This window comes from Neofelis nebulosa, chromosome 9 (genome assembly GCF_028018385.1).
Source record: "Neofelis nebulosa isolate mNeoNeb1 chromosome 9, mNeoNeb1.pri, whole genome shotgun sequence".
NCBI classification, from domain to species: Eukaryota; Metazoa; Chordata; class Mammalia; order Carnivora; family Felidae; genus Neofelis; species Neofelis nebulosa.
This window is the reverse complement of record NC_080790.1, coordinates 19423169-19450557: the sequence shown is the minus strand read 5'-3', so window position 1 is coordinate 19450557 and position 27389 is coordinate 19423169. Positions and strand designations below refer to the sequence as shown.

The 27389-nt window shown below is 39.8% G+C and overlaps 2 protein-coding genes across 13 annotated transcripts in view; one reads left to right on the top strand and one right to left on the bottom strand.

Moving 5' to 3' along the window:
- LOC131486286 (synapsin-1-like) overlaps positions 1 to 18988 on the bottom strand; it is a 44794-nt gene extending 25806 nt beyond the window's left edge. The window contains exons 1-3 of the mRNA XM_058686376.1: positions 18926 to 18988; positions 13801 to 14623; positions 3314 to 3385 (exon numbers count right to left, since the gene is read on the bottom strand). Coding sequence (XP_058542359.1) covers positions 3314 to 3385; positions 13801 to 14623; positions 18926 to 18988 — 958 coding nt within the window. The remainder of the gene's footprint in view (positions 1 to 3313; positions 3386 to 13800; positions 14624 to 18925) is intronic.
- ITSN2 (intersectin 2) overlaps positions 12931 to 27389 on the top strand; it is a 146759-nt gene continuing 132300 nt past the window's right edge. For 5 of the 12 annotated variants that reach the window (XR_009248260.1, XM_058682677.1, XM_058682675.1 and 2 more), the window contains exon 1: positions 13824 to 13937. The gene's annotated coding sequence lies outside the window, so the exon portion shown is untranslated. Of the gene's footprint in view, positions 12950 to 13823; positions 13938 to 14146; positions 14289 to 14558; positions 14583 to 14702; positions 14749 to 27389 lie in introns of those variants that run through there. The other 7 variants (XM_058682681.1, XM_058682676.1, XM_058682671.1 and 4 more) reach the window with 5 other exon arrangements.

Below are 27389 nucleotides of genomic sequence, written 5' to 3'. Positions count from 1 at the left end.
GAACATGGTGTAGCCACTGTGGATTATCCAAGAAGCAGACTAAGCATATCTTAGGGTACTTGAAGCAAAGGCATGCCTTGATCATGCATATCTGCATGTGTGCAAACATGCACACACTGTATTCATGCATGCATGTGGGGCTACACACACACACAATTATTTGGAAATACTTCAATATTCAAGAGTTAAAAAAAAAAGCATTGCAATAATCACCATGCAAAATGACAAGATAAACAAATCATAGAATTGGACTTCCTGATTTTAAAGTTTAGTGTATACTGGTGTTTTGTTTTAATTTCACACATGGGTACTTTAATTTTAGGGCCTCTAAACTCTTAATCCAATCTTGATGACATTTATTCTAGTATAAATGTTTTTACAACTCCTAACATGAGAACCACCTGATGTTCACATTCATCAAGCAACTATATTTATGTATTCCAAATTTCAACATTTCTCAGCCAATGGATACATTCCTGACTCCTTCTAAGAAGCCATGAAAAGTTTTTCACATCTCACTTTCATCATACACCAAAATAGCTCTTAAAGTTAATTAGAGTTTTGTGCCAAATACCCAGTACCTAACCATTAATTATTATTTTCTAAGTATTGAGAGTTCAGTGTGAGCTTCTAGTACATGTCAAAACCTGCTCCCTGTGCTGAGACTTACTATATGAATCACAAAACAAATCAATTCAGACTGTGCACTACATCAAATTAAAAGCAAGGCTAAATTTGAAGGACACAAAGTTCAAGGACATTTTTGTAAATCCCTAAGAAGTTACCATAACTTTTCTTTCTTCCTTCCTTCCTTCCTTTCTTTATTTTCTTTATTTCTCTCTTTCTTTCTTTCTTAGAGAAAAAGAGAGAGAGCATTAGCTGGGGAGAGGGGCAAAGGGAGAGAGAGAGAATCTCAAGTAGGCTTGAGGCTTGATGCAGGGCTTGATCCCATGACCCTGAGATCATGACCTGAGCCAAAATCAAGAGTTGGATGCTCAACCAATTCAGGTGCCCAGAAGTTACCATAATTCTAACTAAAATTTGTTGGTTGGAGGATAGAATTTTATTTTTATTTTATTGTTTGTATACATGTATATATTTATTTATTTTGAGAGAGGGAGCGGGGGGAGGGGGGGTGGGAGGGGAAGGGTTAGAGAGAAAATCCCAAACAGGCTCTGCACTGCCAGCAAGAAGCCTGATGAAGGGCTCGATCCTGCAAACCATGAGATCACTACCTGAGCCAAAGTCAAGAGTCAGACAATTAACAGATTGAGCAACCCAGGCACCCCTAGAACTTTATATTTTTTGTTTTAACTTCTAACAGTGTCACTGTCACTGCTCTGGGAAAGAACACTGAACTTAAAAAGAGAATGCTAGAGTTGTAATATAATTTCAGTTACTCTCTCTTGTCCCAAATGATAAATCAAACAGCTTCTCCTTAAGCATCTGAAAAACTAAAATATATTGTGGCCACCATAACAAAAGTCCCAAAGACTCTTAGCATATTGCAGAGACATTTTGATATTTATTTTTTTTCTTTCATAAGAAAATTGCCATCAGTGCCAATGTCTGCCTGACAAAAATATTACAGGAGAAATCTTTTGTCATATCTGTCAGGTTTATATTGTTCCTCCTTTCCTTTTTTCCTCCAGACATTAAATGCCAAAATCACAACAGTAGATCCAGTCAGACATGTTTACACACTTTGATTCTATCTCCCTGACTGCAGTTGATTGGAACAGGAGTGTTCCTAAGTTGGACCATCAGAGTTTCCTCCCAAGCAATTTGGAATTGGAACTGAAGGATTCAACCTTATTTTAGGTTGCTAGATCTATAATATTTGCACCTCAAAGAACTAGAAAAAGAAGACAACATGAAGCCCAAAGTTAGTAGAAAGTGGGAAATAACAAAGATCAGAGCAGAAATAAGTAGTAAAAAGACAATAGAAAAGGTAAATGAGGGGTGCTTGGGTGGCTCAGTTGGTTGAGCAGCTGACTCTTGCTTTCGGCTAAGGTCATGATCCCAGGGTTGTGGGATCAAGCCTTGCATCAAGCTCCATGCTGAGCATAGCGCCTGCTTAAAATTCTCTCTCTCTCTCCCTCACCCTCTCTCCCTCCCTCTCTCTCTCTCTCTCTCTGCCTATGCCCCTTTTCCCCCACTCACACTCTCTCTCTTTCTAAAATAAAAAATAATAAAATAAAGAAAAGGTAAATGAAACTAAGAGCTGGTCCTTTGGAAAGATAAATTGAAAAACCTTTAGCTACATTCATCAAGAAAAGAAGAGAGAACACTCAAATAAATAAAATTAGAATGAAATAAATAAAATAAATGAAAGAGGAGACATTACAAGTGATACCACAGAAATACGAAGGACACGAGACTACTATCAACAGTTATGCCAACAAATTTGGCAACATGGAAGAAATGGATAGGGGCACCTGGGTGGCTCAGTCGGTTGAAAGTCTGACTTTGGCTCAGGTCATGATCTTGCAGTTTGTGGGTTTGAGCCCCACATCAGGCTCGCTGCTGTCAATGTAGAGCCCGCTTTGGATCCTAAGTCCCCCTCACTCTGTCCTTGCCCTGCTTGAATTCTCTCTCTCTCTCTCAAAAAATAAACATTAAGAAACATTTTTTAAAAAGAAGAAATGGATAAATCTTAGAAACACACAACCTACCAAAACTGAATCATGAAGGAATAGAAAATCTGAATAGATTGATTACTAATAAGGAGATAGAATCAGTAGTTAAAAACCTCCCAACAAACTAAAGTTTAGGATCAGATGTCTTCACTGGTGAATTCTACTATACATTTAAAGAAGAATTAATCCTTCTCAAACTCTTCAAAAAAAATATTAATAATAAGAGGAGGGAACATTTCCAAATTCATTTTCCAAGGCTGGTATTGCCTTGAAACTAAAACCAGAGAAGGACACCACAAGAAAAGAAAATTATAGCCCAATATTTTGAACACAGATGCAAAAAATCCTCAACAAAATACTAGCAAACCAAATTCAATAATAGATTAAAAGGATGATATACCATGATCAAGCGGGATTTATTCCAGAAAGCAGGGATGGCTCAACATTCACAAATCAATCAATATGATACACCACGATAGCAAAATGAAAGAGAAAAATCATATGATCATCTCAATAGATGTAGAAAAGCATTATACAAAATTCAGCATTCATTTATGATAAAAACTCTCAACAAAGTGGGTATAGAGGGAATGTACGTCAACATAATAAAGGCTTTATGTGACAAGCCCACAGCAACATTGTCTACGGAACAAGACAAGGACGTTTACTCTCACCTTTGCTCAATATAACATTGGAAGTCCTGGTCAGAGCAATTACGTAAGAAGAAGAAATAAAAGGCATCCAAACTGGAAAGGAAGAAGTAAAACTGTCACTATTTGCAGATGACATATTATATCGGAAAACCTAAAGACTCCATCAAAAAACTTTTAGAGTAAATGGATTAGGTAAAATTGCAGGATACAAAATCAATATACAAAAATCTGCTGTGTTTCTATATGCTAATGAGGAACTATCAGAAACAGACATTAAGAAAATGATCCTATTTACAATTGCATCAAAAATGAATTAAATACCTAGGAATAAACTTAACCAAGAAGGTCCCAAATATAAGTTCTCAGTGGAAAAAAATAATGAAAGCAAAATTCCTAAGTTTTATGTAAGCTTTATAACTAAAGCATCTGTTTATGTTTTCTTATGCTGAAAACAAAACAAAACAAAACTTAACCAAGAAGGTGAAAGACCTGCACTGATGAAAGAAATTGAAGGAGACACAAATAAATGGAAATATATTCTATCCTCATGGATTGAAAGAATTAATATTGTTAAACAATCCATTCTACCCAAACCAATCTACAGATTCAATGCAATCTTTATCAAAATTCCAATGGCATTTTTCATAGAAATAAAACAAACAAACCTAAAATTTATATGGCACCACAAAATGTAAAAAAACCCAAATAGCCAAAGCAACCTTGAGAAAGAACATAGCTGGAGGCATCACAATGCCTGATTTCAAACTATACTACAAAGCTATAGTAATCAAAACAATATGGTACTGGCATAAAAACAGACCCATAGATCAATGGAACATAACAGAGAGCCCTGATATAAACCCACACATATATGGTCAATTAATTTAATGACAAAGGAGCCAAGAATATACAATGGGGAAAGGACAGCCTCTTCAGTCAGTGGTGCTGGGAAAAACTGGACAGCCAAATGCAAAAGAATAAAACTGGATCGCTTTTTTACACCATACACAAAAATTAACATAAAATGGATTAAAGACCTGAATGTAAGACCTAAACTCTGACAAGACAACATTGACAGTAAGCTCCTTGACATTGCTCTTGGTAATGATTTTTTGGATTTGACACCAAAAGCAAAGGGAACAAAAGCAAAAATAAACAGGTGGGACTACATCAAACTAAAAAGCTTCTACATAGCAAAGGAAACCATCAACAAAATGAAAAGGCAACATAATGAATGGGAGGAAAAATTGCAAATTATGGATCTAACTAGGAGTTAATATCCAAAATATATGAATTATTCATATAACTCAATAGAAAAAAATCCAATTAAAAAATGAACAGAGGATCTGAACGGTCATTTTTCCAAAGACGACACACTGAGGGCCAACAGGTACATGAAAAGATGTTCAACACCACCAATAATCAGGGAAATGCAAACCAATGAGACACCACCTCACATCTGTTAGAATGGGAATTATTAAGAAGAAATGACCAGTATTGGCAAAGATGTAGAGAAAAGGGAATCCTTGTGTATTGTTGGTAGAATGTAAACTGGTACAGCCACTATGGAAAACAGAATGGTAGTTCCCCAAAAAATTAAAAATAGAACTGCCATATGATCCAGCATTTCTACTTCTGGGTATTTATTCATAGAAAATGAAAATATTAACTCAAAAAGATATATCACCCCCATGTTCATTACAGCATAATTTATAATAGCCAAGATATAGGGGCACCTGGGTGCCTCAGTTGGTTAAGTGTCCAACTCTTGATATCCACTCGGGTCACGATCTCATCGTTCGTGAGATCAAGGCCCACGTTGGGCTCGTGCTCTCAGCGTGCAATCTGCTTGGGATTCTCTCCCCCTCTCTCTGCCCCTCCCATTCACTGGAGCGCACATGTGCATGCTCCCTCACTCTCTCAAAATAAATATAAACATTTATAATAGCCAAGACATAGAAACAATCAAAGTATCCATAAATGGGGGCACCTGGGTGGCTCAGTTGGTTAAGCGCCAACTTAGGCTCAGGTCATGATCTCACGGTCCATGGGTTGAAGCCCCGTGTCGGGCTCTGTGCTGACAGCTCAGGGCCTGGAGCCTGCTTTGGATTCTGTGTCTCCCTCTCTCTCTGCTCCTCCCTGACTCGTGCTCTGTCTCTCTCTGTCTCTCAAAAATAAACATTAAAAAAAAAATTTTTTAAGTATCCATAAATGGATGAATAAATTAAAAAATGTGGTATAAATATGTTTATATACAATGGAATATTATTCATCTATAAAAAGAATGATATCTTGCCATTTGTGGCAACATGGATGGACCCTGAGGTCATTATGCTAAGTTAAATAAGTCAGACAGAGAAAGATAAATACCACTATGATCTCACTTATCTATGAAATCTTTTTTTAGATTTGCTTAGACACTAAATCTTTGTTCTTATCACAAGAAAAAAAAATTGTAACTATGTGTGGTGACAGTTGCTAACAAGACTTATTGTGGTGATCATTTGGCAACACATGCAAATATCGAGTTTGTATGTGTTTGTATACAAGGTTATATGCCCATTATATCTCAATGTTTTAAAAGAATTTACTGTATATGAATTGGTAAAATTGGAATACCATAATATGTAAATGAACAGAGAATGTGAATAATTCACAGAAGAAAGATTACTTTTTATTAATTCATAAAAGTATAAAAATGTTGACCATCAAGTTAGATCATAATGACCTAAGAAAAACAAGTTAAATTGAAAAATTATTTTGCCTCGTAATTACAATTTTTAAATGTAGATGAAATATCATTTTGAGGAGGGTGTGGTGGAACTGGTACACTCCTACGCTGCTATGACAGTAAATTAATAATAGTCTTATAGAAACTATCAATAATTATTTTAATGCAGCAATTACAGTTCTGAGAATTAATTTTAACGATGAACGCCAAAAGAAGGAAAAATGGTACCTATGAAAACATTTATTGTGAAATGCTTTTTATATACGTTTAGGTGTTTAGAAAGGAAATGTAATTTATAATAATGAAAAATTAAAATCAGCCAATACCAGGAGAATCATTAAGTAAATTACAGTACTTTAGTCAAGAGAAAGTATGCAGTTTCTAAAGATAAATGTGGAAAATACAGAAGATATGCTATCATGGAAAAGTATTTATGACTTTACCTTAAGGGAAGAAAAGCTGAAAATTATATTACGCGATGAATCAGTCAAATAATAAGTATATTTTTAAATGCGCAAATCCTAAAAGGAAAATGAAAGAGGTTTGGGTTGTTGTTATGATGCAACTGCATTATTTAGAATCTACCTGTACTTCAAAACTATAGAATTATTAAAATAATGCTGTTTGGAAAATAAAAATAAAATGGAATAAAACCCCTTTTTTTCTCAAGAAAAAAGTGAATTTTAGAAAATAAAAACATTGGTGGATATGGGGAGGTTGGTCAACAACTTTCTTAAATACCAACACAATGCTGGCATTTTCCAGAACAGAGAATTGAAAACAAAGAGTTTTCAATTCTCTTGCAATTATTTTTTAGAACAAAATTAGAGATGGAGAGATAAATGGATGCAAAACACTTACACAAAGATTTTCACTAATTACTTCTTGATGAAAATAATAGGCAATCTCTTAAAGATGACTTAGTCTGGAATTTATTTATTTATTTATTTATTTATTTATTTAAGAGAGGGAGAAAACACATGTAAGTGGGGGAGAGGGGCAGAGGAAAATAGAGGGAGAGAATCTCAAGCAGGCTCTGCACTCAGCACAGAGCCTGATGTGGTAGCTGGATTCCACAACCCTGGGATCATGACTTGAGCCAAAATTAAGAGTCAGACACTCAACCAACTGAGCCACCCACGCGCCCCTCGTCTGAAATCTTTAAAAAAAATTTCTCGTCCTACAAATGAGTGAATTGTAGGAAGCATTTCAAAGTGGGGTAAAAAATCTGTTGCTTCAAATGGACTGTCTATAACATTGGGCAGAAGCCAGGCACAGGTAGGTACATACTGTGTTTTACTTATGTAAAATCTAGGCATTGGCACATTTACAGTGTGTATACTTTACGATCTGCAAGTTTTACCTCAATAAAGAAGAAAAAAAATGTTCTGTAGTCAGATCGTTTCACAGAATTGAAAATCAGACACAGACATTAAGATTTTATTTTCCTTCAGCTGTCTATTTGGAATGTAACGAAGCTCTTCTAAGTATTTTGAGTAATCTGACCTTACTAAATTACCTTGGGTCAATGTGGGTGGTCGCGAACGGCAAGATGTTCATTTAATTAACTGCTATGGCTCACACTGGCCAGACTGAGTGTACATCTTTAAGGTCACTGCTTCCACTCCTCTTCAAATGATCAGGTGGGATTCTCCTTAAAAAGTATTTACATGACAGACTCTTAAAGGAAAACAAGGAATAAGACCATCTAAGTCACACCCTCCAAATCCATGGCCAACACAGAGAAGAGGAGTGCATTGTGGCATGAATTCCTGACTGCAGTGGCAGGAATCACATGCTCCAGGAGCATGACACCATGTGTCTGACTGCACAGTGGAACCTGACCTACTATTTGCATCTTCATATTTTGGGGAACTGTTCTTCCAAGATAAATTACTTTGGAATTTCCTACTCATGTATATTTAATACAGAGAAACTGCTAATGCTGTAATACAGTGAGAGGAAGTATTGTAGGGTAGAAAGACCATGGTCTTGGTAGTTATAAAAATAAGGATTCAAATTCTAGCTCTTCCACTTTCTAAATATGTGATTGTGGAAAAATGATCCCATTTCTCTAAATGATAGTTTCTTCACCTGTGAAGTGCGGTTTATAATACCTGGCATGCACTGTTACCTTTTGTTAGAGACTATATTTGTATTTATATTTATATGTGCCAGGCACACTAGGCAAGCAATGGTCGTGGTGGTTAAATGTTAGGAAAACTGGGGGCGCCTGGGTGGCGCAGTCGGTTAAGCGTCCGACTTCAGCCAGGTCACGATCTCGCGGTCCGTGAGTTCGAGCCCCGCGTCGGGCTCTGGGCTGATGGCTCGGAGCCTGTTTCCGATTCTGTGTCTCCCTCTCTCTCTGCCCCTCCCCCGTTCATGCTCTGTCTCTCTCTGTCCCAAAACTAAATAAAAAAACGTTGAAAAAAAAATTTAAATGTTAGGAAAACTGGATAGTAGCCCTTCTCATCACTTATGGCTGAATGACTTCATTCAAATGCTGTACTTTTTTTGACACTCAAGTTATGCAAAAAAGGCACAAACATCCACCTGTTGAGGAATGGCTTCTAAGGTTCAATTAATTTGCGAGCAAGTCTATTTTTGTGCTTCTTTGCCCTCCTATGTGATTCTACCGAATTAAACACTTTTAAACTACAGGTACTCGAAAAAGAACAAGGCCTATTTATTGGATACATGCAACACAAAGGGGAAAACAAAAGAAATGGCAAATAGCACTAAGCACCCAATCCTAATCTCCATCTGAGTCCCAGTGCAGAGATTCTCCTGGGTGGAGAATTCTGGTCATTCTGCCCTCGGGTGGATGAGAATGGCAACCATGCTGAGGTTGCTGACACCATTTGGGGCAGTGATTTAATTGCCCTAATTTTTAGATGTTCATCTTGTTCTTGGGGTAAATCAAGACAGGGCAAGTTATAAGGGTATCATCTAAATGAACAAAATGTGGCCTCCCGTTTGCCAGGGATCTACCCTTGCACCACAGCAAATACAGAACTCCATCTCTCTCTCTCCTGTGAGTGGGGGTGGGGGCCAGTGTAGGGGCAGTTGTCTTTCTTATATTTCATTGGCTCAAGATATTATCTTACTTAGAAAGAAGAAAATGGTAATTCTAGAAATAAAAATGTTTGTCCAGCTAGACTGGGCCGCATAGTACAAAATGATCTGATCCACTGTACGTTTTAAACAAAAACATTGTTGCTATCTGAACCCAGAATAGCATAGCTTGTGTTTCTCTATTTAAAAGGGAAAAAAGAAAAATCACAACAACTGGGCATGGGAAAACTACCCACACAAGACTGAGGCCTGATTTTACCTCTTTCCTTTCATACCAACCAAGGTTAGATGATCACAAACAGATCCTTACCCTGCTTCCCAGAATTGTTGTGAGGATTAAATGAAATAACAAAATTACTCCATCAAGTGCAAAATGCCACATAAATACTAGTGAGGTTATTACAAGAAGGGAACTGGAATTGCTCCAGGTTTGTGCTGGAGACGGCAGCAATGAACTGAACAGACAGCTGGGCAAATGTGCCAGACAGGAAGCACGTCTGACTTCTGAATACAGGCTGGATTCCCTTTCCCTGAGCTACACCTGCCAGACTGGAAGCCCCTAGTGCTTCAGTCATGAATGGGCACGTCCTGTCCAGAGCTCTAGGGCCTTGCCCCAGTCTGGCCTTTGGCTCCACCCTGCTGTGCTGGCCCAGAGCCAAGTCTGGGCTGACTTCCCCTCTAATATGCCTGGTAGTACCTCTTCCAGTACCATCAGGCCTTAAGCCAGCATCTCAAGTTTTGCATGACACAAGCGGCTCAATAATGAGAACACTCCTTCCTGCGTGCTCGGGAATTTCCCTTCCCTCCTCTTTCCCCTTAAATAATTCGTATTTCCGCTTCTCCCGTATTTCTCATCTATGCCAGGGCTCCAAAATAGGATGCAGGAGGTTACCAAGCCGGTAACAGGGCAAAGGAACCAGTTTGGCCCATTAACCATGCCTCTGAATTGGGTCAGCTGCTTCCACTAGTGCTAATTCCTTGCTAACTCCTTGTTTCCAGTAGCTAAAACATGATAGGTTCTTAATAACTGTTGAATGAAAACAAATATCAAATTAATGAATCGGCAAATACATACCAGATGAAACCCTAGGCCTTTTCCAGGACCCTGACTTCCCATATCCCTGACCTGCTTTTCAACTGCTCTTATGGTCAAAATACTAGGGCAGCCTCAGCTTGGTTTCCCAGATTGACTTTGACTTCATGTTCTATATGCACAAAGAATGACTGTCAGCACATCTATTCTTTTGTGTGGGTTTTGAAAGAAAAAAGAGACTAAAAAAGAGACAAACCTCACTTTCCAGCTATTTCTCAGAAGAAATAGAATCATTCTGATAGAATGTGTGCGGGTATGTCTGTATCTGTGTGTGTGTGTGTATGTGTGTGTTCAAGAGTAGTATAGAGATATTTTAAGGGTTTTTTTCCTACAGAAAAGAGACACCCTGGCTAAAAGCTCAGTTGCTAACAATAGAGGCAGATTACTCCCACCAAAGACAGAAGGTAAAAGGGGCACAGCTTTAGATTCCCACTGCACAATGCTCCTATCTTCAGATGCCCTAAGGATCAGGAAGGTAGAGCAGGTTTTTCTGGTGTTCAATAGTAGTTCAATACTGCTACATCTATATGAACCCAGATGATAGCAAACAATCAAATATACGTGTAATGCCAGAAGGAGATGAGAGAGAGAATGGGGCAGAAAAAAAGTATTTGAAGAAATAATGTCTGGGATCCCTGGGTGGCTCAGTCGGTTAAGTGCCCAATTCCGGATCAGGTCATGATCTCAAGGTTTGTGGGTTTGAGCCCCATGTCGGGCTGTGTGATGACAGCGCAGATTCTGTGAAGAGTCTGCTTCAGATTCTGTGTCTCCCTCTCTCTCTGCCCCTCCCCTGCTCATGCTCTCTTGCTTTCTCTCTCTCTCAAAAATAAATAAACATTAAAAAAAATTTTAAAGAAATAATGTCTAAGATTTTTCCTAATTGATTAAAGACAGAAATTTGTAGATACAGGATTGTAAATGAATGCCACACAGAACAAACAAACAAACAAAACACTGGTGCACATCAGGGTCAAGTTATTGAAAGTCAAAGATAAAGAGCAAACATTGAAAGCAGCAAGAGAAAATAGCATATTACATAGAGGAGAAAATGATCTGATCAACACCTGACTTTCAGTGGAAACCAGGAAGCCCAGAAGAGAATGGAAAAACATCTTTAAGATGCTGAAAGAGAAAAAAAAAACCCTGTCAATCTGGAATTCCATATTCAGGGGACATACAATTCTCATATGAAAGCAAAATAACATTTTTGGATAAAACAAAGAAGGCTTGTAGCCAACAGACCTGCGCTACAAGAAACAATAAGGGAAGTTCTAAATTATTTATTTATTGCATTGTCTTGGAGATTTACTACTAATGGAGGCATTACATATGAGCTCTAGATTCTCATAGCCTTCCTACTCTATAGGATAGATAATTTATTTATCTCATGGGATGTTTAGACTCTGAAATTGCTTATGTTCTCTATTATAGCCTCTTCCCACCATTGTGGGTTTGTTCTGAGGGTAGACTGAGTAGGAATGGGGTTAAGGATGGAATCTAATTAATTAAAACAAAGAGAGATTGATAGAACATAGCATATATATGGTTGGGGTGGGAAGAATCAGTGCAGGTAGGGAAAACAGATTGAGATTAAATGCTCCCATGGTAAAAGCTAGATTACCAGGAATAGACCCAAGAATCTATCCTAAATTGTGGAAGAAGTTGGGGAAGAAAAATATACTTAGTCCCCTTCTTGACCTCTCAGCCTTCTCATACTATAGTAATTCCTAATCTTCTTTAGATATAACAGGTATGCCTATATGTCTAAGGTAGGACTTAGTTCCTCCAAGTATCTGATCACCCATTAGGCTGCAGGTAAACAAGAGTGGTGGGATCTGGGAAATACCAAGGAGAGAAATTACAGATACAGTTCCAAGGTATGATCTGTGAGCAGAAGAGGATGTCAAAGAAGTAGGATGGTGGATATATCACCTATGTAAATCATAAATACTGAATGAGTGGGATAGGATGGACAAATTGGCTTCAAGATTCCTTACAGAACCCTGAGATATAATGTTTTAGCAGTCAGGATACTACAGGTTCCCAGTTGTATACAGGACACCAATTTCCATGACAGGTTGCTAAATATTTTACTTATTTTAGGGAGATGTTGAAATATTTTTTGTTTATAAATATTCCTTTTTACAAACTTCATTTTTATCCAGCCATGGATTCAGCACCTCCTTCAGAAAGAAAAAGGACTCGGTGAATTTCCCCAGGTCCAGAACCCAGAAAACACAAATGGCATTGACCAAATGGTGGGAGGGATATAGAGACTGGCTATCTGCCTATCAAGAATTAAAAAAAAAAAACAGGTTTCACACTAGGCCAAGTCTCTGGAGCATTATGTTGAGAAGGATTCAGAGGTTTAGACCCTTAAATATGGGCTCTGAAAGGGAGTACCACAATTAATTGGTGAGGTCTGCCATGAGAATGAGACCATATGCTCAAGAGTGTTGTCCTTAGCTTGGGTGGCTTATTTGCAGATTGACTGGTCCCCAGTAGATAAGAGACTTCCTGGACTAACACAAAGGAGTCAGGCCTCATTATGTCACTGAAGCACAGGACCTGTCTGTCAGGTCTTGGTCAGGTCCTAATCCGAAGAGTTAGGAAAAACACCGAGTGTGAGAGCGGGAAAAGCCTGTTTATCATCACTGATGTTTGCTAAGTCCCTCACATGGGTTGGTTGGCCAGATAGGCCTAAGCTTTGGAGACATCCCTCTCAGGCCAGCCTTGCCATCTTCACCTGCCCTAACAGGTAAGTAATGAAGCCATGGGATCATTTGATCTGCACAAATTTCTCCTTTACCTGCTTAGTCTCCTGGGGCCGGTGGGGGGGGGGGGGGGGGGGGGGGGGGGGGGGGGGGGGGGGGGGCGGGGGGCGGGGGGGGGCGGATATGAGTTTTGTACCTGGGACCAGCCCCCACTCTGCCTCAAAAAGCCAAGAGAATTATTGGGTCTTGTAACCCCATTTTGTTACACCCATAGGAACAGTGACTCCTCCTCTAACCCCAGCTAACAGAAACCCTTTCTCTTGAAAGAATGCTGTGTTAAGGGCAAAGGTATATGGTAGTAACTTGAATTGAAGTCTGGTGTTTTGTGGGGAGATCAGGGACCAGAAGGGTTGAGAAAAAGGTGATACTCTGATCTTCAGTTGTCAGGCAACTATAGCGTGGGGAAGAATGTTCAGACCTGCAGGTAGTGGAGTTTGGGCAGAGATAAACGTCTTCTTACCGCTCATGAGAGTATACGGGATAGTTGCTCTCCCAAGTGGAGGCAGGTGGGGAGGTCCCTACCTTGTCGGCCTTTATCATGTGTTACAGAGGAGTGAGGAATGCTGAATGGATGACCATTGGGGATGGTCAGTTCTTCTGCGGGCTGTAACAGACCCATAAACAAGCGCAGGAACAGCCTCCTTCTCCTGCCCCAGATTCCCATTCTAGGAGAATCCCAGCTCAGATCAGCGCATTAACCCGAGACAGGGAGAAGACGCCGGAGAGCACCCCATGTGGGGTGCAACAGGCATGTGTCCGACTCGGCTAGGCCTTCCCTGAAACCCTGGGGGTTCTGCAGAGGCAGGAAACGCACCACCCAACCTCAACATGTCACCTCGGGGAGGAGGAGCCAGGTGGGCCGTCGCTGCTCCAGGAAGGGCTGCCGGGTCCCGGGGCTTCGGGGCCTCCCCGAGGGGAGAGCGGAACTCTGGCACCAGGCCCGCGGGGTTCGGTGCCCCGGGACTCTTGGGGGTGAGGAGCCGCGCCCGGGCCAACTTCGGGTTCCCGACGGTGGGGGAGTCGGTGCCGGCCGCGGGCGGGCGGGCCGTCAGCCGCCCGGCCCGTCGCCTACCTCCCCGCCCCCCGGCTTCCTGCGGAGGCCGCGGCCGCCATGTTGTTGTAGGGCTGAGGCGGCGCCGCGAAGCCCGAGCGGCCGTGACACGCTGCGCAACAGGTTCGCTGTCGGCGGCCTGGCGACAAACCGGGCGGCGGCGGCGGCGACTGCCGAGCAGGGTCTCCCGGCGTCCTCTCGCTCCCGCGCTGCGGGTGCCGAGGGGCACGGGGTCGCGCTGTGACGTACGGGAGGCGCGGCGGGGGCGCCAGGTGGGTGAAGCGACTGGCCGGGGCTGCGGCAGGGCGCGGGGCAGGTGCGGGCGCCACCGCGCTCGCCGCGGGGAGGCTCGGCAGGCCGGGCTGGAAGGCGGCTGCGCGCCCCCGCCGCCGCGTACGGGCCCTTGGGAGCCCGAGCTAGGCCCCTGGCGGGCTTGGCGGCGCCGGGCGGAAACCTCCGGCCCCGGTTCCTGCCCCAGCGGCGGGGCCAGGGCGGACGCCGAGGGGCCGGGGCTGGGCCGCCCCTTCCCATGCGGCCGAACCCCGGCCCCCAGCCTCTCCTGGCAGGTGCGGACGTCGCTCAGGGCCGGGGGTGGCGTGGCCCCTCGCTTTCAGGGTGCCGGCAGAAGGGGGCCCTTAGGGGCACCCGCACGCTTTCTCGGGAGCACCCCCCCTTTTTTTTTCCCCCCCGCAGTATTGGCTTTTCTTGGTAATGGCTGGTTCGGAATGTCAGGTGAGCCGCATCCCGGTGCGTCAAAGTAGTCCGAGTCACGAGAGGCCAGTGGGCGGATGCTCGGCGTCCACCGCTCGCGTTAAACCAAAGTTGGGGAATGTTACAATTTGACTTTAGCGTTATTGATTTCCAGGGTATACAAAAGCGCGGAGAGATGTAATCTCTCAGGCCATCGTAGTTTATTCCTTATTGTTGTTGTTGTGTTGTTGTTGTTGTTTTTAAAGATGCCTGCCTGTGCTTAGTGAATGTGTAAACCCAGGCGGAAACTGCAGATGGCTTTGTATTCTGTAAAAAGATGCTGTATTTGGGTGATTAATCATGCGCTTTGTCGTTGAATGATTGCCGATGGCAAGTATGCCTCATTTGAGACTTGAATTAATTATGAATTAGGAATATGTTTGATAGAGCCAACCAGTTTATTTTAGGAATTAAGGGTTACACAAAAATGATTGCTTTCTTAAATGCTCTAGTTTGTTTTTTACTAGTGTTTACTTGCTTACCCAGAGATAGGCGAAGTGTGACTTGAAATTTTGTGTTGTTTTAGTCGGCTTAATTTAGGTGGCATAGACTCTGTAGGTTAAGCTTCTTAAGCCTCTTAAGAAAATTGCCTCTTTCCCTCTGCTTGTTTGCTATATTGTTAATCAGTGATGAAACCTAAACGCAGTCTATAAACATCACCTAAAACCTTTACATAAATTGATAATATCCCTCAAATTTTAAAGATAGTAGCAACTCTGGTCTGCATATCTTTAGGTTTCTTTGGCTATGCCTGTGATTCTCTAGTAATATCTCTCTCCTGTCCAGCTTTATTGAAATATGATTGACATATATCCCTTGTAATTTCAAAAGTGTAGAAGGTGCAAGTTGTTTTTAAAAGCTTAATTTAAGAACAAGCAATTTTGTATTTTTGGAAGGCATGGGAAAATGTGCATTATTGCTATTGTAATATTAATGAGCAGCAGAAGAGCTTGCATTTTTTAATGCTTTAATACATTTATTTCCTCCACTCACCTTTATAGTGAAAGGTAGAATTGTCTGACAAAACTTGACCTGTACTGAATTATTGAGCAGGGAGGTACTATTATTAGTCCAACAGATCTCAAGGCTAAAATCCTAGTCTCTTCTGAATATGAGGAAATGTGTTAGGCATGTTCTGGGATTGCAATTATAGTTATAAAAAATTGCATTTTTGCAAAAATAGAGTAGTATAAGGAACCTCTATACAGCTATCACCCACACAGGAGCTTTCAGGATTTTCTTTATCCATCTCTTTTTCTTTTGTACCTTAATTTTTGTTGTTGTTGTTGTTACTTCATCTTACATACTTGACACATCTTTTTTTTTTTAAAAAGTGGAAGTTTTTTTCCATAACCTTAAGATTTCTATTTCTAATGTGTCTTTAATATAAAGTGTCACAAATTTCCATCTTTCTAGAAAGACAAAAAGAACATTTATTGGTCATTTCCTTCAACTACTTTCCTCAGTATTAAAATATATTTACTGTGGTTATCATTAATTGAACACTTATTACTGCTAGGCCCTGTGCTGTTTTGCATAATCAGTTAAAGCATAATCAACAAAGATCCTATGAGTAGTTACTTTTTCTCCTATCAAATAGGTGAAATGCTAACCTGGAGGTTAACTGACCACCCTTAGTCTCTGAGCTAGTAAGTACAAGAGCCTTTTCAAACCAAGACCTTTTAACTTCAGCCCCTGTGCTTTTATCACTCCTCTTGATTCAGAAATTAAAAAAAAAAAAAAAGTCATTTGGGCACTCAGTAAATATTTGTTGAGTAAATGAATGAAAGTACATGTTAATCCACTGGTAAGTAACTAGCGTTTGTATGTACTATATTTACTTGTAAAGCAATTTGTGAACAAGTTCCAGAAATGATTCAGAATAAACTAATTATGTTACTAAATTATATCACTAAAACTTGTATTACTAAAAATGTGGTATATTTATAACAGGACATTGGTTTTTGTTTGTTTGTTTGTTTGTTTTTTTTTGGTATGCTGATCTTTTCAATACCTTATTTATGGAAACATTTGTGGAACAACTGTTTTTAAAGAAAGACTAAGAAAAGGCAGGCTTTTTTTTTTTTTTTTTGGCATATTAGTTGTTAAAGTCAGGATTCCACGTGTGAAGTAGGAAAATAAGAATGTTTAGAATTCTGTAAACGAATAGATCTAAAGATGAAGGTGCATCAGAAATGCTGTTGTTTTTTTCTTGAGTTCATTTTTTGCTTTGTATCCTCCTGTAACTATTGAACATAGTCACTGATGTTAGAGTCCTGTTGGGTAGAGGTACATGGTGCATATTTGTAGGCATTCTTTGAAAAGGGGGAACTGAACTGGTTTTAAAGGATCTTAAGGCAGAGAGGAAGTGGGGGAGGAGAGGAGGAAACTGAGCAGAAATAGGGCAGTGAATACATCACGAAATAAGGTATTTATACAACTGTAAGAGGGCAGCATATTTCATTTGCAAATAGTATTATTTTAAGAGAGTCACTTGAAAAATCATTTCACAGCTATATCAGGACACTGAATGATTTAGTTACTTGGGAAGCTATTCAGCAGTAGTTATGGGAGACATTTAGGAGATCTATTACCAGACAGTAGACATTTAACTTGTTTGATTTAAGCAACTCTTCTGTGTTTTCTAGATTAGTTTCTTCACTAATGCATATTCATTTTAGAAAAAGTATATGTGGTTAATAAAAATTTCATTTATTTTCATTTTAACTATAGTATATAAGATACAGGCTTTCAAGATGAAACCTCCTGCTCCTAACTCCAACATGAAATACCTGTATGGCCTTGAGCAACTGATTTTAATTCTCTAAGCTTCTGTTTCTCATTTACAAAACGTGCCTGTCTCATAGTGGTATTGTATGTAATAGAAAGTGTTTAGCACAGTGACTAATTAGTATGGGTGCTCAATAAACATTACCATTATTCCAGCTAGCTTCAGTGAGAAATTTCAAACTAGCTTAATCCTTTTTTTGTTTCATTTTTGGTCTTTTTACCTAAATGACTGGAAAAGAAATTCCCTTTTTTGCACCTTAATTTTTAATCTTATCATCAAAACAATCCATGTAAGAAGTCTGGAAAACAGAAGAACTGACCCACAATCTCATCTCCCCCTAAAGAATCTGCCTCCCCCGCCCCCCCTTAAATTAGGGGTGGTGGGATGTAGCCTGAAGGAGGAAAGTGTCTGTATCTGCGAAAGAAAGTACTGCTTTGGATTATCACTTCCGAGTCTTTGAATCCAGGTGGTTAAACAACTTATGCTTTTCAGTGTGAGGAGCGCTTGACTAGTATGAGGTTGACAATGGGAAAGAATAGTCAAGAATGGTGGGCAGTTGGGGTGCCTTTGTGGCTCCATAGGTTAAGCGTCCGACTTTGGCTTAGGTTATGATCTCAGTGGTTTGTGGGTTCAAGCCTCACGTCAGGCTCTGTGCTGACAGCTCGGAACCTGCTTCCTGTGTCTCCCTCTCTCTACGCCTCTCCCACTCATGCTCTCTGTCTCTCAAAAATAAATAAAACATTAAAAATAAAAATAATAAAAAAGAATGGTGGGCAGTGGCAAACTATAGAGTCCACGTAGATAAACCCTAGCAGGGTTTTCTCTGACAGGAGGACACTGTTAACTGCTGCTTTATCATTTTCTTTTTGCTTAAACACATTGGCATGAATTTCACATGTGTAGCATTTGGTGATTTTACTTTTTGGTGGACATGAAATACATTTTGGTAAGTATAAGTGAGAAATTCAAGACTCATGAAATTTGCAGAGAATGATGTGGACTGAGATGCACGTGTAATATGCATTTTCTAACTTTGTGGTAAGTCCTGAAAACCTGAATGGTAGAAGAGAAGTCATGGTTTAATTTCCACTTAACCTTCTTTCACTGTGAGCATTTTAGGCTTCTCCTCTGCTAATGTTCCAGTGAAATGCTTATAAATTGATGTTGTCCTGCTGCAGAGACAGCCCGTATTGGAAGGCTTTCCCTGTCCACCTCTCCTTCCTTCTAATGTGTGGTCCTCATTCTGTGATTCTGTTTTAGAGTTTTTGGCTCCTTCAGGATGTAGAGAACAGAATCACTTGTATGATTGAGATGTTAAGAGCGGTTTAGACTAGGTACAGATAACTCCAACCTTTTTCTGAACATTACTCTCCCGTACCTGGGTTTATAGTCTTTGCAGCATGGTGGTAATCTCATCTTGATAAAGTACATGCTGTAGCTCCCTCTTAAATACATCTTTGTTATCGCTTTCTACATTAGGTTGACTTTACCTCATCTTTGTCTTTCTGGGGGCTTCGGTAGGGGGAAAAATGCCTTTTCCCTCTGTTTTCTGTCATCTGCTTTAACTTTTTCTTTGTTCTTAACAACCATCTTTCATTCTAAAAATTAAACCCTACAGAAGTTACTGCTCATTCATGGTACCAAATTCCTCTAACATATTGTGTGCGTACAGGCCAGGGACTGCCCCAAGCATTGAGCATGTAAGCAGTTGACAGAATATACAAAAACCCCTGCCCTTATGCTGCTTATATTCAAGAAGAAAGAGGAGAGACAATCAACTGTCTAGAAGTTAGAATTTGCCAGGTGCTGTGGAGAAAAAGTAAGGCAGGAAATGGGAGTAGGGAATGTGTAGGTAGTTGGGTGGGGGGTAATTGAGAGAAGTAAATTTGCCTTTTTCAAGGTTATTATTAAAAAATGAAAGACCTGGGAAAAGATTATTGTTTGTGCTTTATGTGTTAACTTATATTTCACGTATTGTATTTAGCAAAAATTATTATTTAAGGCTTTTTTAACGTTTATTCATTTTTGAGAGATGGAGAAGTGAATGGGGGAGGGGCAGAAAGAGAGGGAGACACAGAATCCCAAGCAGGCTCCAGGCTCTGAGCTGTCAGCACAGACCTCGTCATAGGGCTTGAACCCACGGACTGCGACATCATGACCTGAGCTGAAGTTGAACGCTTAACCAACTAAGCCACCCAGGTACCCCTGTCATTTTAATATAACTATTGGGTTTGCACCCAGCAGATCCCTGAATATTTCTATGTTCTAATAACTTAAAGGCAGACAAACAAACCTCAGGTACAACATGACTAGAGCAGAGATTTATCAAATGGTTTGGAATAGATACCTTAATTTTACTTTTCCTAAAAGCACTATATTGTGTTTGTTTTTAAACCCTATAGGCTATCTGTTTATACCATTTTTATTGTGATGAGTAATATATGTTCTTTTGGAAAATTCGAAAGCAACAGGGGAAATTGAAAGAAGAAAATAGTCACTGAGAATCATATTACCCAGAGAAATGGTCTCTCTTAATACTTTGGTAGATATCCTTCTAGAAATTTGTCTTTGCAAAAAATGGAATTATATACTGTGGTGTGTTACCTGCTTTTTCCCTTACTAACATTTATCAAAAAATAGTTATATTTTATTGCATACTTATCTACAGCATAATTTTCTTGGCTAAATAATACTGCTTTGCTACTATAGAATGTTAACAACGTCTGACATTTACTGAGCATTTACTGTTTTCTGGTTACTTTTGAGACACTTGATGTATTTTTTTATTCACTTAGTCTTCAGCCTCTCCATAAAAGCTAGTCTATTATTACTTATTTTGCAGTTGAGAAGATTGAACAAGGACAGGTTTAGTAATTTTACCAAGATCTCACAGCTAATGTGCTCATATTATCCTCTCATATTGGTTCTGTAACTTTAAAGTAGTTTGTATTTTTTAAATTTAAGTTTTATTATTTGTTTGTAAAAATTTACTTAAGTAGGCTCCACACCCAATGTGGGGCTTAAACTCATGACCCTGAGATCAAGAGTTGCAGGCTCCCCATAAAAAAAGGAGGGGCGGTGCCTGGGTGGCTTAGTCGGTTGAGCATCAGACTTCAGCTCAGGTCATGATCTCATGGCTTGTGAGTTGGAGCCCTGCTTCGGGCTCTGTGCTAGCAGCTCAGAGCCTGGAGCCTGCTTCAGATTCTGTGTTTCCCTCTCTCTCTGCCCCTCCCCTGCTCGTGCTCTCTCTCTTAAACATTAAAAAAAAAAAAAAGGTGGGGTGGGTGCCTGGGTGGCTCAGTTGGTTGAGCATCCAACTTCAGCTCCGGTCCTGATCCCACAGTTTGTGGGTTTGAGCCTTGCATGGGACTCTGAGCTGACGGTGCAGAGCCTGCTTAGGATCTCTCTTGCTCCTCTCTCTCCGCCCCTCCCCACACTCATGCTTTCTTTCTATCTCTCTCTCTCTCTCTCTCTCTCTCTCAAAAATAAATAAACTTAAAAAAAAACAAAACAGAGTTGCAGGCTCTACTGACTGAGCCAGTCAGGCAACCCTATATTTTTAAATTGTGCCACAGTTAACGTCTTTGTAACCATATCTGTGTTCACATCTATGATTAGTTCCTTAGGATAAATTGCTAGTAGTTGTAGTAGTCGTAGTCATGGATCAAAAGGTATGGACACTTCCTATGGCCCATGTAAAAGCATTGCCAAGTTGTCTTCTAGAAAAACTTGTCAGTACCGAAGTGTTCTTCTACCAGTGAAACTGGTCCTGTTTCCCATATCGTCAGAAACATTGGCTTCTTTTTTTTAATCTCCTAATTTGATAAAGACCGCCTTGTTTTTCTTTCTCTATTTTTGAAGGCATATTTTTAAAGATTTTACTTTTAGAAATACTTACCTCTGCTCTTTCTCACTTCTTTGGCATTTTGATCTCTTGGTTATTTTTAAGGTTTCTTTATATTTTAAGAATAGTAACTCTTTGCCATATAGGTATAGTTTTTTTTCCAAGTTTCTTTCTTAGTTTTGTTTATGGATTTTTATCAATGATAATAGCTAACGTTTATATAGGACTTCTCATATATAACACTATACTAATTTCTTATATTTACTCCCTTATTTAATTTTTACAGCATTCCTATGGGGTAGGTGCTATTGTTAGCCTCCTGTATGAAGTCCTATGACATTGTCTTTTAATTCTCAGCTTTTTTCCCTGTGTGTCTTTGCCTGTTTCTGTTCCTAATTTGTAAAAAATCTCTTCTTCTAGCCTACTGGGTAATACCTATTGATTAGTTCACATTACTCAGTTGAGGAGTCATTTCCTCTGAGATTACTCATCTAACAATTTTCTGGTTCCCTAAAGCAAAGTTAGGTACTCATCTTTTGTCCTTTCTTTAGTACCTATATGGAATTCTAAGTTTTGGCCTTTTCCTTTTGTGTATACCCTGCTCTTTTTTTTTTTTTTTTTTTTAACATTTATTTAATTATTTTGAGAGAGTGCACATGTACGTGTAGGGGAGGGGCAGAGAGAGAGAGGGAAAGAGAGAATCCCAAGCAGACTCCACACTCTGCACAGAGCCTGATGTGGGGCTCAGTCTTGTGGCTGGGAGATCATCACCTGAGCCAAAATCAAGAATTGGGGGCTTAACCGACTGAGCCACCCAGGCACCTCTATTCCCTGCTATTATACATCTTATCCAAGTGCTATACATCTGATGACTTGGTAAATATTTGTCAATTTGAATTAAAGGTGCTTATGGTGATGTTGTTGATATCAGGAAGGGAATCAACCTTCCAAGTGTATAAAATGGAGAAACTTAAATGGAGAAAGTAGCATTGGAACTGGGCTTTCAGTGAGAAAGGGGGGAAAGAGAGGGAGGGGCCCAGAGACAAATTGAATGAAAACAGGCTTGGAAGTTTCCCGTTCTGGGAACAGCAAGTTACTTACAGGATTATTAACCTTGCCTCTGGGAAAGCCTGATAAAATAAATAACTCTTTCACTCCAGTGTACCTTTTCTGGTGTTCAGAATATTTGAATCTTCCTTCTAGATCTTTTCTATAAAACAAGGCTCAGTTTTTCTTCTGACTTCCCCCTTTTTTCCAGTGTAATGGGGGAAGTTGGAGGGTCCTGATGTAATCTTGGTAAGATTTTGAAATGCCCTGGGAAGTTTGGTGAACTGGTGGGGTAGGCCCACTGACAGCCTCTGCCAGAAGTCAGAGCCTTAGGAGAAAGAGCAAACCCTGAAGACTTGGGGTTCTAGTTACAGCTCTCTCTGGCTATTGGTGCATTTGTTTAGATCTCACTTCCTTTTCTCTCCAGCATTCATTATGTTTCTGTTCTAGTTTTGTTAAGAGGCATTTTTCTCTAAATTTACTAGTTTAATTTTGAAGTATACTGACTGCTTGTCTCTGAGTTATATTAACAATATAACCTGCCATTTAATGTAAATATTTTTCCAAATCCTTTTACTTTTTCACCTTAACATTATTTCTTATTGTGTAACTTAAACATATATTTACTGTTGAAATAATATGTACTGATTAAAGAAACTTTGTAGAATAGGAAAAAAAAGTAGGAGAAAAAGTCATTCCAAGTCCAGCAACCAATAACAACCGCATTTTGGTGTTTCCTACCCACTGTGTCTTTTCTTTTTTGTGTTTTTAGATATATATTATTGTGCATGTTTTATAATACAGCCTGGTAGTTGAGTATAACATGGCTTTTGCTGAGTGGAGTTTTAGTTCCAGCTTGGCTTTTTACTAGCTTTGTGAATGTAAGTTTCGAAAAGAATTGGTTTTCTCTTCCTTAAAAAGGGGAGATTTAATAATAATACTTATCCATAGCATTGTTATGAGGATGAAGAGATAATGTATGTTTAGTGTGACCATCTCATAATAAATTCTTTCTGTATGGTAACAATAATAATCAAGCCTGTCTTTTGCTTAGGTCAGCCAGGACTGCTGCCCTTGGCTATGCTTGGAGGGAAGGGGCATGTCAGGGGCACTGTACCTCTCTTTTCTGAAATAATTAAAATTCAGTTTCAAAATTCTTTTTTTTTAACATTCTCAAGGGACCTATGAAAATGTTTACAATAAGGCCTTCTTTAAAGTGTAATTTATCTGGGGCCAGCCCCATAATTGGTGAGTGGCCTTGAGCCTCAGACCCTTCTAGGATGGCCCTGATAATGATGATGTCAGTGATAACACATAGAAACCTGAGTGTCAGGCTTGGAATTTGGGAAGTATGCAGTGATTGTTGGCTGCTATTATTTTCATAATGATACATATTTATATCATAAATTTTAATTATAAGAATGTAAGCCATTTCCAGGTTATCATATGGTCTAGCCAAACTTGTGTTTTTATTCAACGTTTGGTTTTTTTTTTGTTTTTTTTTTTGTTTTTTTTTTTTGGGACAGAGCGAGACAGAGCATGAACGGGGGAGGGGCAGAGAGAGAGGGAGACACAGAATCGGAAACAGGCTCCAGGCTCCGAGCCATCAGCCCGGAGCCCGACGCGGGGCTCGAACTCACGGACCGCGAGATCGTGACCTGGCTGAAGTCGGACGCTTAACCGACTGCGCCACCCAGGCGCCCCCAAACTTGTGTTTTTAAAAATAGGTTTATTGAGGGGTGCTTGGGTGGCTCAGTCGGCTGAGTGTTTTCACTCTTGATTTCAGCTCAGGTCATGATCTCACAGTTCATGAGTTTAAGCCCCATAGCAGCTTCTGAGCTCACAGCACAGAGCCTGCTTGGAATTCTCTCTCTCTGCCCCTCTTCCACTCTTGCTGTCTCTCAAAATAAATAAATAAACTTTAAAAATCGGTTTATTGAAATATAATTTACAGGTCACAATGAATTTGATTTAAGTAGCAGCATAATACTTGATTTGCCCCACTGTGGGGCACTCAGGTTATTTCCAGGTTTTTTTTCTATAATAACTAGTAATTGCAGTGAACATCTTCACATTTACCCCATTTATCATCGTTTTCTTATGACAGATTCCCAGAAGTGAAATTACTGGTTTATTGGGTATGAACATTGGTAGGGTTCTTGCTGTATGTTCTCAAAGTGCCTTCTGAAGAGCAATACCAGTTTACACTCCCATGAGTTATGTCTGCAGCACACATTCCCCTCACCTTTGCTGGCCTCGAGTATTAGCCATGTTTCTTTAAAAAAAAAAAAAAAAAAAAAGTTTAGGGGGCTCCTGGGTGGCTCAGTCGGTTGGGCTTCCGGCTTCGGCTCAGGTCATGATCTCAGGGTTTGTGGGTTTGTGAGTTCGAGCCCTGCATCGGGCTCTGTACTGACAGCTCAGAGCCTGGAGCCTGCTTTGGATTCTGTGTCTCCCTCTCTCTCTGCCCCTCTCCTGCTCATGCTCGGTCTCTCAGAAATAAATAAACATTAAAAAATAAATAAATAAGTTTATTGGGAGAAGCAACTTAATTTGCATTTCCTTGATTGTGACATTGACATTCATTGGTTTCATTTCTCCTTTTGAAAACTTTTTTTTTAACTTTCTGTAATATATTTATTTTTTATAATTTACATCCAAGTTAGCACATGGTGCAGCAATGATTTCAGGAGTAGATTCCTTAATGGCCCTTACCCATTTAGCCCATCTCTCTTCCTACAACCCCTCCAGCAACATTCTGTTTCTTCTCTGTGTCTAATAGTCTCTTTATGTTTTGTCCCCCTCCCTGTTTTTATATTATTTTTGCTTCCCTTCCCTTATGTTCATCTGTTTTGTATCTTAAAGTCCTCATATGAGTGAAGTCATACAATATTTGTCTTTCTCTGACTAATTTTGCTTAGCAGAATACCCTCTAGTTCCATCCACGTAGTTGCAAATGGCAAGATTTCATTCCTTTTGATTGCCGAGTAATATTCCATTGTGTGTGTGTGTGTGTGTGTGTGTGTGTGTGTGTGTATGTGTATACATATATATATACTGTGTATGTATATATATACATACGTATATGTATATACTATGTATGTGTATGTATACCACATCTTTTTTTTGTTCATTTTTGAGAGAGAGACACACACACAATGTGAGTGGGGGGGGGGGGTGCAGATAGAGAGGGAGACACAGAATCCGAAGCAGGCTGCAGGCTCTGAGCTGTCATCACAGAACCCGACACAGGGGTCTAACTCACCAACTGTGAGGTCACGACCTGAGCTGAAGTCGGACGCTCAACCGACTGAGCCATCCAGGTGCGCCTTACCACATCTTTATCCATTCATCCGTTGATGGACATTTGGGCTCTTTCCATACTTCGACTATTGTTGATACCGCTGCTATAAACATTGGGGTACATGTGTCCCTTCGAAACAGCATACCTGTATCCCTTGCATAAATACCTAGCAGTGCAGTTGCTGGGTTTTAGGGTAGTTCTATTTTTGTTTGAGGAACCTCCATAATGCTTTCCAGGGTGGCTGCACCAGTTTGCATTCCCACCAGCAATGCAGAAGAGATCCTCTTTCTCCGCATCCTCGCCAACATCTGTTGTTGCCTGAGTTGTTAACGTTAGCCATTCTGACAGGTGTGAGGTGGTATCTCATTGTGGTTTTGATTTGTATTTCCCTCATGATGAGTAATGTTGAGCATTTTTCATGTGTCAGTTGGCCATCTGGATGTCTTCTTTGGAGAAGTCTATTCACGTCTTTTGCCCATTTCTTCACTGGATTATTTGTTTTTTGGGTGTTGATGGAAAACTGTCTTTTTGAGGTCTTAATGTTTTCTTTATCTGTTTTAATTGTTCTCTGTACATTAAAAATATTGACTTGGAACACCTGGGTGGCTCAGTTGGCTAAACGTCCGACTTCGGCTCAGGTCATGATCTCACAGTTCGTGGGTTCGAGCCTCGTGTCAGGCTCTGTGCTGACAGCTCAGAGCCTGGAGCCTGGTTCAGATTCTGTGATTCCCTCCCTCTCTGCCTCTCCCCTGCTCACACTCTCTCTCTTTCAAAAATAAATAAACGTTAAAAAGAAAAGTTTTTAAATATTGACTATACTTGTGGTTTTTCCTCATTTTCCCCATTTGCCTTTTAATTTTGTTTTCAACAAAAATTTAAAATATTTATATAGATGTGAATGGCTTCAGAACTTAGAAAGTTATCTTTGTTTCAGAGAGGTAATATTTTACTTGAAGGTGAAGCATCTATATGAATGTTTTCCCTCTATACTTCTTATTCAAGACAAGTAAATACTTTTGTTTTCATATTTAGTCCTGATAGGAGACTGAAGGGAACAGACCTAATAGCCAGCTCCCCCACCTTCCCCTCATAGTAATGCAGGCTGAGTCACAAGCTAATCTTAGGTGTTTTTTTTCCCCTCTGTGTGGGTGAATTATCTTGTTCAAAGTTGTTGACTAGTTCTTCTAGAATTGATTTAATTTAAATCTGCAATATTATTGGAATAGTAACTACTTCAGTATTACTTTACCATTTCTGTTCTTTTATACCTGCTCGGTTTAATGGTTGATTCTTTGTAGGCTAAACTTAACATTTATAAAAGGTCAGACATAATTTATATTTAAACATCTTAAACTGAGGTTGCCAAGTTGCAGAACTAGAACTAGTAATAAGTTTTTATAGAAAAGTTAATCTTTGAAGCTTTTAAGTCTCAACATGCTTTGTGAATTTGGGGCCCTAAGCCTTTAGGTAGAAATAATAGTAACCTTTTTCTCAGATATTGATTAAAGTGAGAAAAATATGTCCTTCTTATTAGTAATTGGTGACTTTAGTTTGTTGTACCTATTCAGTGAAATCAAGATAAATACTGTGTAGGAATGCAAGCTGGTGCAGCCACTCTGGAAAACAGTATGGAGGTTCTT